The sequence below is a fragment of the Pelodiscus sinensis genome, chromosome 6 (genome assembly GCF_052426305.1).
Source record: "Pelodiscus sinensis isolate ZL-2025 chromosome 6, ASM5242630v1, whole genome shotgun sequence".
Lineage (NCBI taxonomy): Eukaryota > Metazoa > Chordata > Testudines > Trionychidae > Pelodiscus > Pelodiscus sinensis.
The window spans coordinates 95787797-95801840 of NC_143057.1; the positions used below are offsets into that span (position 1 = coordinate 95787797).

The 14044-nt window shown below is 41.2% G+C and overlaps 1 protein-coding gene across 2 annotated transcripts in view; it reads right to left on the bottom strand.

Annotated features, from left to right (window-relative positions):
• Positions 1-1550: 1550 nt before the first annotated feature.
• RAB3C (RAB3C, member RAS oncogene family) overlaps positions 1551-14044 on the bottom strand; it is a 209187-nt gene continuing 196693 nt past the window's right edge. For both annotated transcript variants that reach the window (XM_075932411.2, XM_006112663.5), the window contains exon 5: positions 1551-11473. In XM_075932411.2, the coding sequence (XP_075788526.2) occupies positions 11286-11473 (188 nt within the window). In that variant the 3' untranslated portion in view covers positions 1551-11285. The remainder of the gene's footprint in view (positions 11474-14044) is intronic.

The following is a 14044-nucleotide window of genomic DNA, read 5'->3' on the forward strand; positions in this document are numbered from 1 at the left end:
AAACTAGGTCAGATAGTGGCATGGGCACTGTTGAATGGCCACAAGAGAAGCCACTGAATCAGGAGTTGATGGGATGAGTGAGTCTGGAAAGTAATATTGAGACCAGAACTTGTATGGGAGGAAGATTCCGGGGTAGGCCATACTATGGTACATCTTCGAGCAAGGGTATTTGTGGCTTTAGAAAGAAGCAATGAGTGGAAAGCATATAAAATACCTTAACAAAAGAAGGGGTCTTATACAGACTAAGTTGTTCTTTTTAGTAAGACACACATAGTACATTAAATTATAGCAATGATAGAAGCTTATTTCTGAAGAATTAGAAGCAGGTTGTGTGAAGCTGGTGTGTCACTTATGGTCTGTTTTGTGTCATGTATAGACCTTGTCCTGGCCCTCTTCTGAGGGGTGAACTCCACCTATAATGTACATGGGCTTTCCAAGCTGTGCACAAATGCAAAGGTGAGTTATACTGTGCCAATCCATGCTGGTGTGTACAAGTCTAAAGTATTGAGAACAAGACAGTTTGGCTCTACAGCTTTAGAAATATTAATGCCAGGCAACCCATTACCCACCAGCTCCTCCCCCCCGCCCCCCCAAAAAACCCCTGCAAAATTCAAGAGGCTAATGGGAGATGAAACATTATTTCCATTTTGTTTCTAAGCTATCATTAGTAGAAACATGAAATTACTATGTAAAAACACTACTTTAAAGCTTATTTCTTATTCTGCACCCATCAGCATGGTATCTAAGGCCTGGTCTACACTAGACCAGGAAGGTTGGTTTAAGGTACGCAATTCCACCATGCAAAATGCATAGCTGGAGTCAGCTTACCTTAAGCCGAGCTTGGTAGAGTCCACACAGCGTCCAAATGCTACCATCTACTTCTCATCAACTTTTCACAAAAGGAGGACTATTGGTTACCAGCAGGAGCTACCCTCAGCGTTATGGGTCTTTACTGGACCTGCTAAATCAAACACCAGAAGATCTACCACTGGTACATCTATTTTTCTGGTAATTATGGATGTGCTCTAAGCAGCTGATCGTTACTCTGCAAATTCTGGGAAGATGAGCAACAAACAGGTACAACACCTACTGCCTTTCCCAGAAAAGTTTAATAGGTACCCAGTGCTTGGTTTGCACTAAAGGGCAATTTTTTATTTTGTCTGTGTCTTTGCCACCAACCTTGTCCTTCTTTGGCTTGAGTATTTCTCAAAGGCTTAATGCTAAGATAGCAACTTTGTCTCACCAATGTACCTTATTGTGCTTGTTTTCTGTACTGCCATTAAAGAAGTGGCCAAATCCTGCTCCTGCTGAGAGCAAAAAGTCTATTGAATTCAGTAAGAGTAATACCAGGCCCATAGTTTGTGAAGCTCACCCTTCAGAGTGAAGATGTTTACTTGTGGGAGGGACACTCAGCTACAGTAGGTGTCACATTACTACATACAGTAGGTCAAATCTGAAGTAATTTTTAGACCACTTTAATAACTGCAACAAATTAAACAAGCACTGCTGGGTGAGGGAAGGCACCTCACCACAACAGAAAATTTCATGAATATAGTCTCTTGAATATTTATTGTAATCTCAAAATTAATACCCCAAACAAAAATAAACAAAACAAAAGCCACTTGTTATACAGAAGTCACATACAAAAAGAATATCCAAATGGAATACACACAATCTTTACTTCCACATAGAAACTCTGCACATGGATAAAACTTCACATCCTGACAAGTGCTCCTGTGGACATATGCAGAAGTCAAAACATCTGTCACCCAGCAGCATTTTAAACTTACATTGTTAGAACCACAGTCACTATATTGTAGTAGTAGTTAGAGTCAGAGGGAAAGTTGAATCCAAACCACCTCTCAAATATATTCTAAGCAGATACGCCAACATCTCTTCAAGAACAGTTCAGCATGTACAATTAGTATGGGGAGTTAGAACAGTTACACGTTTTCAAAGTAGGCGTTCGGGATTTTTTTTAATGTACTTGTACATGTAGAGGATAGTAAAAATACCAGGTAAAATTACTTGTCATGGTGATAAAAATTTTGTCAGCCCCTTGGGCAGTCAGGTCACTTAAGAGCGGTAAAACATAGGCAATGCATCCTCCATCTGTGTGTTTGCATTTCAGTAGTATCTTAGCCTGGCTGTGTTTTTTGCCTTGGAAATGGGGATGTTCATATTTGTTTCTTTCATTCTGCAGTTCTCAAATTTCCCTCATCACAAGCTTTCAGTTTCATGCAATTGTGCATAATTTGGCAGATGGTTTTGCAACAGAAGTATAAACCACAGGGAAGCATTTGGACAGATGCTTAGGCCTTCGCTAGGATTGTCCTGTACTGTTTAATATAAGCTGACTATTTTGCTTGTTTTCTAGCACTATTAAGTGAGATGGCAAAGGCAAAAGAAAGCAGAGCTATTGGTTTCCTGTGTTGTCGCTTTCTGAGAGCTAGCTTTTCTAAAATACCTGCAACAGAACCTGAAATAGCCTTGTAATATTGTCATAACAAGATATCAGATTTAGGCACAAAATCTACTCGTGCCTTTCACTATGATACCAATGGTGAAAAAATGAATATGATATTAGTAACCCATCAAAATTTTACTCACCTTGGCCCTGATTCATCAGTTCACACTTATTCAGTAACATCCCACTAAAGTGGGGTTCATGTTCCTCTAGACAACCAGCAAATTGTACAAGCAGGAATGCAGCATAAGTCAATTAACAGCTTTAATTTCTGCACAGAGGTTTTCAATCACAACAGGGGAACCACTGGCAATACAGTAACCACATGCCTCCTGTTAAGCATGTGGTGAAATATTTTACTGATTAAGGATGAACGTAAGCTGGTGCTGCCTCACTTGAGGCCCTTGAGTGAATGTACGAGTACAACAATGCCAGGCTCAAGTAAAAGGAGAAGATGATTTGATGTCTCATTCTAATTTCTAGTCAAGATATTATGCCAAATTCTGTTCTCACACTGCTGAGAGGAACGCTATGGGTCCCAAGGGAGTTACTCAAAATTTATAGCAGTCTAAGCGTATGTCTACACAACAGCGTTATTTTGGAATAGCTGACATTATTCTGAAATAACAAAGAGCACATCTACAATACAAGCCTGCTGGAGGACTTCTTACTCTGACTCCTGTAACCCTCATTTCACAAGGAGTTAGGGAAATCAAAGGAAGAGTGTTCTTCCTTCGACTTCCTGCTGTATAGACAGTGCCAAAAGCTGAAATAAGCTATTTCGACTTAAGCTACGCAATTGACGTAGCTGAAGTTGCATAGCTTATTTCAGCTTTAGCTCTGCTGTGTAGACGTGCCCTAAGAGAGTAGAATTTGGCATAGAATGTATCTTCTAATCTTCCTTTAGTAACTGATTAAAAGTTAGGGATGGAAGCAGCAGAATTGGGGTCAGTAAGGGTTAGCATTTTGCACTGGATTTGAGATGAAAGCTCCTTAAAAAAAAACCATTGTGAACTCAAGACACCAAGCAAAAGATGCCAAATAAACAATGTTGAAGACTCCTATTTAATATGGTAGACTGAGTGTAATCAAGAACAAATCATAGAATTCTATATATTTTTTAAAAAGCAGCCACATGACATTATGCTGTAGTCACACACAGCATGTAATTGACTAGTCAGAGAAAAAAATGAAGGCTTTTCCTTAGGAGCTGAGTTCCAAGACAATCTCTTTTTCTGTTTCCAGAGAACATGCTTTAAAATATTATGTGGGTTTTTTGCTTTTGTTATTAGAAATGGCTAAGCATATATTTTAACCAAGAAAAGGTCTCCCCCCTACTATTGATATAACACAACCATTTTTTGGAAAGGACACACACAATTCTAAAAAGTAAAATTGACATGCACTTGCAGTAAAGATACAGACTTCTGTTACCATTGTCCCATATGAAAAATAGTTTAAAGAATTAAGAATAGATTATTCTTACACTACACTAATAAAGTATTTACTGTATAAATTTCACTACTAGACACAGCTACTAGACATCGTTTAAATAAGCCACACAGTCATCATCAACACCATATCACACGTACATGACACTTCTCCCTTTCATAACATTTTATATACACTGAGTAAGTCATTAAATATTGCACTTATTGGCCCATGTTCCCTCAGTTCAGAGGTGTTCAAAAATAGAAAACAAATCTATTTTTATAACATTTTTCATGCAACATTTAAGACATTTCAGTTCCACAAACACTAGTAAATAGGTTATACATTCTGACAGTCCAATTGAACCACGACACAGCTGACATTATCAACAATATATTAAACGGGAAATACAGCACAAACAGTTTTCATTTAACACTAATTTGCAGGTACATGTCAGGATTACTCAAGTAAATTCATTACTGGAAGTGGTGAGCAATCCCTAGCTTTTGTTTCCACATGTTATGCAAGAGCATAAAATTGTCAGACGATTAGGACATGGTCTCTCCCCTCCCCCCATAACAGGTGTACAAGTGATGTGCCATCTGCTCCTGCCATCACCATGAACAGTAATTCTATGGCCTGTGGATTTAACCCAAGCACTTTCTAGTGACAATGAGAATTCATGGATAAGTTCCACTGCAATAATAATAATAAAAACCACTGCACTGAAAACAAATAGCTGTGCAAACTGAACCAGAGTTCAGGATATATTTGTGTGTGAGCATTCTACATGTACAGTAAAAATCTTTGCTTGGATGAATATTGAAGAAAAGATAAAGTAAATAAATAAGTAAATAAATAAATGTAACAGACACAATGAAATGAATTTACCTGTCCCATTTAATGACATAAAATCTATTACATACTCAGACTATTCAGATGAGTTGCCTTTAGAATGGAGACTTTACAAGTATTGAACCTTGAAAAATCTAATTTCCAATTGCTATTAAAAACACTCCACACACCAGAACCTCAGCTGGAATACACATAGCATAATTCTATTGGTTTAATCAGAACCATGCTGGTCTATACAAGCTGAGGATTGGGCCCCATAGATTCAAAGCATTAATGGTGCAATTCCACTTGAGTTACGCCCAAGGGGAATCTGGTCCATTTGCAGTGTAAATCAAGTCTGCCCTGCAATGGATCAAGGAAACATTCATAACATTCAAACAATGGAACAGCCATTTAGTTGTTGCCATTGAAAAGTGACAATGACAAACCATGCTACTGAAAAATGAAGCCCGTAATTTTTTTTTAATAGAAAGCATCATTGGCTTCTCTGCTATTGAAGAAACAATGGCAGCAATAAGCATAACATTTAGTATGCCAAGCATGTCCCAGGAAAAGACAATTAAAATTCAGGCAATTCTGAACATTAGGATCAAGCTCCAGCAGAGTTTTTGCACCATGAAATAGCACTTCATTCAGTCCTAAAATAAAAAAATGTGCAGGCAGCACAGCTGGACATACAGAGCTGAGCAGACTGGGAAGAAAACTTAATCTTTCAGACTGATGCTCTGGAAAGGCCACATAGATCTAGTTGCTCAGGTAGTTTCTCTCTGCATTACTTTAAATATAAGCACAAAGGAACAAACAGTTCCAGGTAACAGTCACGTACATTGCAATTCAGAGAAAGAATGAGTGGTTTTATATATCTATATCTATATATATGTAGAGAGAGAGAGAGAAAGAAATTAAAAGACAGGCTAGCTTATATGTATTTCAGACACCAAACAAATTGGTCTAAACAAACAGGATGAAATACAAACACAGTTACAAAATAACTGATCTATAAGGACAGGCACATTTATCATATCTGAAAATGCACTTTTGTCAGAATTAAGACCATGCAGTTGCAGTTTCAACTCAAAAGGGCTTGCAAGCCATTGTGATCAATCCCATCCATTCATGCACTTGAATGCTGCAGGAGCCTGTCTCTTACATTTATTTGTGCCACTTGTTACTGTTTGGAATGCTGAGCGATAGCCTGCCCATGCACTGAGAAAGACACTTGTGACTCCATGACAAAGATGCATGCAATTACTGTAGCACTAATATTGTTATTCTGGGTCAGCACTTTGGAAGTGTGGTGTCATGCAGTATTTTGGCTGGCACCATGGGGCTCAGACCCTAAGCAATGTGGCTTTTGTCCACTTCAAGGTCTAATCTCCCATTAAACTGTGATGGAGAAGGAGCCCCCTTCCCCACTTCTGGTAACAGCCATTAACTCAAGGCAATGCAATAGAGTAATAATAATAATATAGTATTTTCTCCAGATAACACCCCCTTGGAGCCCTCAATGAGAAATAAGACTGCAAAACAAATTTCCCCACCCTCCCTTTTACATGCAGACAGAGTAGTTCCATAGTCTGTGCCAGAGTGAACATAAAGTCAGTAGATGATAACATTTTCTTTAAAATTCAGTGTTGGTGATGGACTGAAAACCCTGGAGGCTGATGTACTCTCTGTATCCATCAAACAGACAGTACTGGCAGAGGCAGAGCAAACTACTTCTGCTTTGCTGTGTCTCACAAATGGCCTTAAAACCTGACCTCAGAGTGTGAAAGGGCCAGTGAGTCACCATGGGCCATTCAGTTCCCTACTTCTTCCTGAAACTAGTATCAAAGCTACAAATTACGGTTGCTTGGTCCTGGATTTTATGATGTGGCCACCAGGAACTGGACCGAGATGAGGAAACTAGTGTTTCAAAATCTGGCCCCAAGTAGCCGGTTTAACAATGCTGCCAATTAAAAGTTTTGAAATATTTTGTGATTATTTTAAGTCTTGACCCTCACGTTGGCTTTGTGTGGCTGGACCTCTGTACTTATGCAACACTCTCCTGACCCTCACAAACGTATGGGTCACACACATGGATCTGATTCCTGCTCTTATCTTCTCCATCACATACATCCAATGACTGTGTGTGGTGGGAAACCATATGTGGTGGGATTTTCCAAGGCATTCATTGTTGCCCTAACTCTGCTCCCATTGAAGTCAATGAGGGCACGTCTACACAGCAACATTATTTTGAAATAACTAGCATTATTTCAAAATAACTTAGTCCGAGTCTACACAGCAGGCAGTTATTTCGAAATAATGTTGAAATGCTATCAAGTTGGAGGACTTCTTACTCGGACTCCTGTAACCCTCATTGTACGAGGAGTAAGGGAAGTGAGAGGAAGAGTGCTCTAGTTCAAAATAAGTGCTGTGTAGACACTCCCAATTTCAAAATAAGCTACTCAATTGACGTAGCTCTGTTTGTGTAGCTTATTTCAAGTTAAGCCCTGCTATGTTGATGCACTCTTACAGTTTTACCAGTGAAGTCAATGGAAACAGAATTAGCTTGTCACTGTTTCCCAAAATCCCAAGAATTAAATAGGTTGAGTCAACTCAAAGGAAAATTAAAAGCCACAATTCTGATGCTTCCCCCTTTTGGAAAAGGATGGTAAGATTTGAAAAGATTACTTTTCTTGTGTGTATCTCTGTAATGGCGTTGATTCCAGCCAAGAATGGAAAGACCAAGTAATGAAGCTACTATGCTAAAAATGGTTTTCATGATGTTTCCCAGCCTGAAATCTTGCAGGACTGCTAGCCCAAGGCCACAGTCACAAGATTTGTGAGTGCAAGGGTCTACCTACTCCCATCTGCTAAAAGGATCATGATGTTTGCAGGACTCCGGCCCTCTGGACTAAGCTAAAGTCTGGCTAAGAATTTAGACTTTTGGAATGTGATTGGAATTGAATCTAAGAATCCTTTAAAGGTCATCCAAAACTAATTCTAAACACTGTTTGGTGAGGGGAATATAATGAAAAGTTTCCATATAGCTACAAATCAAGTGGGAAGTCCTATAAAGGAATAAGGGGTGTTTTTTTTTTGCATCATCTCTGATACTAGTTTTCCTGTATGCATGTGTCTTCCTTAAAAGCATGTCTGACATCATAAGAAGTTTGTTCTTTCAGCCTGCTATCTTCCCTTCGCTTGTAATGTATTAAACAGGGTCGAGGCAGGACAAGCTTTTCTTTTGAGAAGAGGAAGGAGAGGAGAATACCTCCTACAATCCTCTCCCTTTCTATTTAAGTTTTTTTATTAAAATTGATAAAAACATTATCGTTCATCCTACCTGCTTCATACTTCTTAATAAGTTAGCTAGTATTGCCAGCTGTTCTTCCAGTCCCAGCATGACAGAGTGCCTACATTGTCATCGGAGGAACACTGGACTGGAAGTAAAACAGAGTGAGATGACTGTGATGGTTCTTTCTGACCTTAAATTCTATGAGAGCAAATCCAGGCATGCACTGGATGCGTTAGATGGCAAACAGTCGCTTCTCCTCATGTTGCTGCACAAGATGCAGCTCTGCTGCAGCCAGTGTCCCAGAGCAAAAATTGTGGGAGCACTAGGACTTGTGGTTTACAAACATTCCAGAGTGTGTGTCTGAACTAGTGTGAGATGTGGTAACATCCTCTGTCCCAGCTGCCATCTACCAAGAAATACCAGGAGGGGATTGATGGTGGGAGGCCAAGCAAAATGTACTGGAAGAGCTACAGCCCACACTAGAGGCATTACAGCACACATCATCCTGGAGACTGGCAGCAAGCCCTGTTTTACAGCAGTGCTTGGAACTCTTCACAATTACAAGGGACCTGGCTCACTGCAATGGAAGGCATGCTTCCCTAGAGAAACATACGGTACAAAGGGAAACACAGTGGAAGTTAGCGAACAGCATTAAAAGTATAACATGGTCTAAGGGCTAGAAGCTGAAGGTAGACAAATTCAGACAGAAAATAACACAGACATTTTTAACAGAGAGTGTAATTAAGCACCAGGCCATTTTACCAAGGGCCATGGTGGAGTATCCATCAGTGGCAATTTTAAAATTCAAGTTTGGGGTGTTTTTTCTAATAGCTATGCTCTAGGAACTATTTTTGGGAAGTTCTACAGCCTGTATTATAGAGGAGCTCAGACTAAATGAGCACAGTGGTTCTTTCCGGCATTTCAAATCTATGAATTAATGTTTTGTTCTACAGCTGCTATTCTCTACCCTTCTAGCAAGTCATAATTAAATATGCATAGTCTACTGAGCACCATGGTGCCTGCCAGAGGGACCATTGTTGACGGCATCACACCAGGAATCATGGAGAGAAGTTCTCCAGGGCTAGTTGGACTGGTTGCAAATTTTCCTTCAGGAGTATTTTCCATTTAAAAAAAAAGTGAGATGAAGGGGACATTGGTTCAATAACATTTTTTCCCCTGAAAAGCATCTGCTTTCCTTAAAACATTTAAATTTTTTATTGGAAAAATAAAATCTTTGGCCATGAAACTTCTACCTCAGAGGACAGCAACAGCTAGAGGAGTGCAGCTATCAAACTGATGGCCTAAAAGTGGGAGGGAAAGTCAGGGAGAGTAGTAACTAGAATGCCATAGGATTGTCAAGAGCTAGGTAAATGGGCTGAGCTCAATTTCACTTCCTTTTCCTCTTCCCCTTCCTTACTAATCTGCCCATAACAGAGCAGTGAGCAGCCAACCTTTCTCTTTCCTCTGGTTTTTCATGGAATTAAATGATATGGCTCATTTTTCACAAAAAAAAAAAAAAAAAAGTGTGGGAGTTAGCTAGCATGTTAAATGATACGTTTAAGATCCAGTGTAGCCATGCCAAGTTATAGTTATGATACAAGTTTACACTTGGGTTTACCTCAGCCAACTGTGTTACTTTTATCTGCACTAGCATTTTAATACAGTAGTTACAATGTTAGGTAAAATGACACCTTTTTTCCTTGTGGTGACATGGCCTTAGTGTGTTTGATGACATTATATAAATTACCTTAGGGAAAAAAAAACAATGTGTTTTATGGGGATTTCCTTGCAGTCAGGTATGGTGTGAGCAGCTGCTCTGACTCATTTTCCTGTTTTCTTCCCTTTTTTCTGTTATGTCTGGCTTGAGAAATGTCATTCTGGTACTAAAGCTGATGTCATAAAGAACAATAAGAAGTGAATGTTGCCTCAATGATGTAATTAATGGAGGAATATTGCTGTAACCCAGATAAGGCAATAGTACAATGTGCTACCAATTAGCAGACCAAGAGCTTATTAACATAATGAGAGCATTTTTTAAAATGCTTTAAAAAAAACAAAACAAAACAAAAAAAAAACCAGACTCCAAACCTGCAGTTATTCAGTTATTTTCACAGCACTTCATAGATTTTCTGACTAATATGGTCTAGTGGAAGAACTCCTTAGAAAACTTTTTATTTCTCTATGAATTTTCAAAAAACATTGCCAATTTCTGACTGTCCTGTTACAAGATATGTCTAGACCAAACTATTTTTCAAATTGAATGGATCCATTCCTGTCCTCACAAATAAGTCTTGCTGTCTTTAATAGGAATAGCACTGCTGAAGAGAGAGATGGGCTTTTATAATCAATAGAGAGAAGATTCTCTCAGACTATAAAATTAATATATAGACATTCTTTTCAAGAATGAAACATGAAATTCCTAAAGGCCAAATTACGCAGCCTCCAGAACAATATGAGTAGATTATTTTTGCTTATGAATAATTGTACACAACAGATTTGGGTCTGGTAGGGTAATATCAAGAGTTGTAGCATATACCTTCTGTAAAGCATGTATCTGTAAGATGGACATTTCACAACTTTTTTCTGTATCAGTATTATAGTGAATTGGCTCGTGGATGGAACTGGAACAGAGCCAGCCCCTATCCTGCCAGCAGGTAGCAGATAAGGATTTCTCCTTATATAAAGGGATAGGAGCCTGGGTTTGGGGTTAGGCAGCTGTTGTCACTCTGAATTTCCTAGTGGCATAGAGATAACTGAATTTCATTGGTGGTCATGGATTGCCATAGCATTGCCCTCAGAGAAGTGTGCATCAGACAAATTATCTGGGAATAGACAGTATATTCAGGTAGTACTTTAAAATTGATTTTTCAGTCAAGGGAAATTTAAATGGCATTAGAAAGCTTATTCCCAAATGCTGTGGTGATTACACCAAGCAGTAAATGGTATAATTTGAAACTGATGAGGTTAAAGTCAGTTATAAACAACCTGTGCCCTGGGGTCACCGAACCAGCTGAAGTAAGTACAATGTACACAGGATAAAAAGAAAAGACAAACAGCCATCCACATGCAAAGGCCAGATGCTGAGAAATGGGCAGTCCTTACAAACTGTTTGCACATATTGTACCAGCCACTGACATAAACATATTGTCTCCAAATAAATTAAAAAGACAGTATAAATAAAGGCTTATAGACCATCTGTAAATACTCTGTTGGCAATAGAACACACTGGAGCTGCCTCTGCTTATAGCTGTATTAACAGCCACAGTTGGGTTGCTGTGGAGGAGGGGTGTCCTTTAGTCTTGTGTTCTGTTTCCCAGCAGTGATAGCAGGATCCGTCTCCAGACTTTCTGACATTTTGTCGCAGATGATATCCACAAGCCGCTCGAATGTCTGCTTGACATTTACGTTGTCCTTGGCACTTGTTTCAAAAAATTCAAAACCTGGTAAAATGAAGAAAACACATGTTGGTTGTTGCACATTCTTAGAGCCCTTGGTAACTATTAACCCCTCTTTAGGAAGGGAAAAAGCAGAGAGAGAGAGAGAATGGTGGGCTAATTTTTGACCACTGTGGTACTGCTATCAATCCAGAGTAACTACACAAAAGTCATTTGATTTACACCAAGGTAGCTGAAATCATCATTTGACCCAATGTCATGGGTGGTTGGTGCAGCTGGGGCTCGGGGAGACAGGCGGGGCAGTGCGTCAACTGCACTCCCCAACCCCAGAGGAGAAGACGGGACAGTGAGCCAAGAATGTCCCAGCCTCCCAGGAGGGGCAGAGAAGCGGGGCAGTGTGCTGAGTGCTCCCCAACCGTCCCAGAGCACCAGGAAGGGGCAGAGAGGTGAGGGGAGTATGCATGCAGGGCAGCTTCCAGAGTGCATGGTGAGGGGAGGTGGTTGCATGGTTCCAGCCTCCCCGGCCAGGAGCACAGGAAGGTCAGGTGCTCGGTGGCAGCAACATTTCGCTCCCAGAACACCTACAGTGAGTATTCTCAGGGTGGAGTATGGGAGGGACCAGGCTGGTGGTTTGGGAAAGCCAAATCTGATCTCTTACATAAATCACAATCAAAGGTGATTTCATCATGGTTGATTTTGTGTTATGCTAAATTGAGAGCAGTATCATAATAATATCCCATATCATAGGCCTACATCTGGCTCTTGTGAAGGGGATAACTCAGTTTCTCTATTGGTCTTTTTGCAGCTCTAATTACTATTTTCCCAAAAGCATTGCTCCATTGGTAATGTGTGTTACCGTTGTGACACTGCTGCCACTGTCAGAAGAGATGTCTGAAATTGGAAGGTATCAAGAAGAAATAAGACAAATCAAGGAGGTCTTATTTTCTAATCTGTTATATAATCTGGGGGATAGAAAACAAGTTTTGATGCAAACATTTTTCTAAATTTAAGTCATTTTCCTTCAAAAAAATCTGGTTTATACCAAGGGTCTCACACTCCCGACCCACAAGCTAGTCCCAACCAGCTTGTGTGCAATCCAGCCTGGGATTCCTGGTGGACCAGTGGGGTGTCCATTACCAGCTCGAACTCCTGCCTCTTCCTATCATCACTTTGCCCTCTCCTCACAGGGGACCCCCTCACCAGTATTCTCGCTAAGCTGCAGGGCAGCACGGCTTCACAGATCATTAATCAGCCCCGCCCAGTCGGAGACTGAGGGCTCCCTGCACAGAGCTGACTGAATGGGTGGGGCTGATTAAGCTGTATGGACACACAGCTTCACGGTGATTAGAGGGAACGCTGCTGCTCCTGAGGTTGAGGCTTCAGGAATCTTGTGGCGGCCGTGATCACCCCTCACACCGTACTCCCCGCAGCGGCAGGAGCCGGGGGTGGGGCAGTGGAGTGAACTGGCGAGTGCACTTGCTCTGCTGCATTCCACTGCTCTGTGACTCCTGCTCCTGTGGGGTGTGCAGGAAGGGGGGCATGACTGCTGCCGCCACACACCCAAGTCCCCTTCCCTTCTGGGAGTGCGAAGCCATCCCCCCTCTTGCCCTGGGGCCCGGCACTTATGTTGTCCCCCCCGACAACACTAAATACAATGGGAGTGCTCAGCAAATTATTTTTACTAATCATGGCCATGACCAGTGTCTCGCTTTCAATGCTTAGATTTGTGAACCACTTCTTTCCTCCCCCCACACCTACCTCAGTGAGAGTGGGGATGCTGCTGGAAGACTCTGAAGGGGCTGGTATCTGTACTATTCTTTAAAGAAGTTCACAATTGAGGGTGCATTTGAATTCACACTTTGATTTGCAGGCAGAGGAGCCAACAGCCATGCTGGACCCCTGGGAAAGTGGGCTTGGGGGAAGACTTGTTCTGCACTCCCAGAAGAGGTGGGGCCTTGGGCAAAAGGGGTGGAGCCAGAGGCAGCCAGAATTTAGCACTGCCCAGAGTGTACCTCAACAGCGCTGCCTGGAACGTGCGGCACAGCACCTGGCAATGATTTAATGGGCCTGGAATTCTGGGTGCCGCTGCCACTGCAGTAGTGGTGCCAGAGGTAGGAAGCTCCAGGCTGTTTAGAATCATCAGGCCTCAGGGCAACTACTTTCTTTGGCCTTCCATCAGTGGCCCTGTTTGCAGTTTTTTTCCATCTGGATCTGGTAAGATGTAGTGACCATTTCCTCTATGCAGACGCTGCCGCTGCTCTCCATGCTCTGCCTGGGGCTAGCTCTGAAAGTCAGTTGGCTGGTAATGTGAATCACAAAGAACATGTTAATTTGCTTCTGGATGCAATTATGGTGCTGGTCTTTGTACAGCTAACAGTCTGGTTTGCTTTGGTGGTGGGTGGATCTGCTACTTGGGGAGGCAAACTCTCCATTCTATGGTTCCACCCATAGTCCACTCCTCACTACCGGGGTCTTGCCACTGTTTCCCTCTTCTCTTCCCTACTCATCCCTTCCAATCAAATCCCTAAAGCCAAATGTAGCAAATGACATTTCAAAAAACCCCACTCTTCTAAAAAACATTTCTAAAGAAAATGGATCATGTTTTTCACTACATGC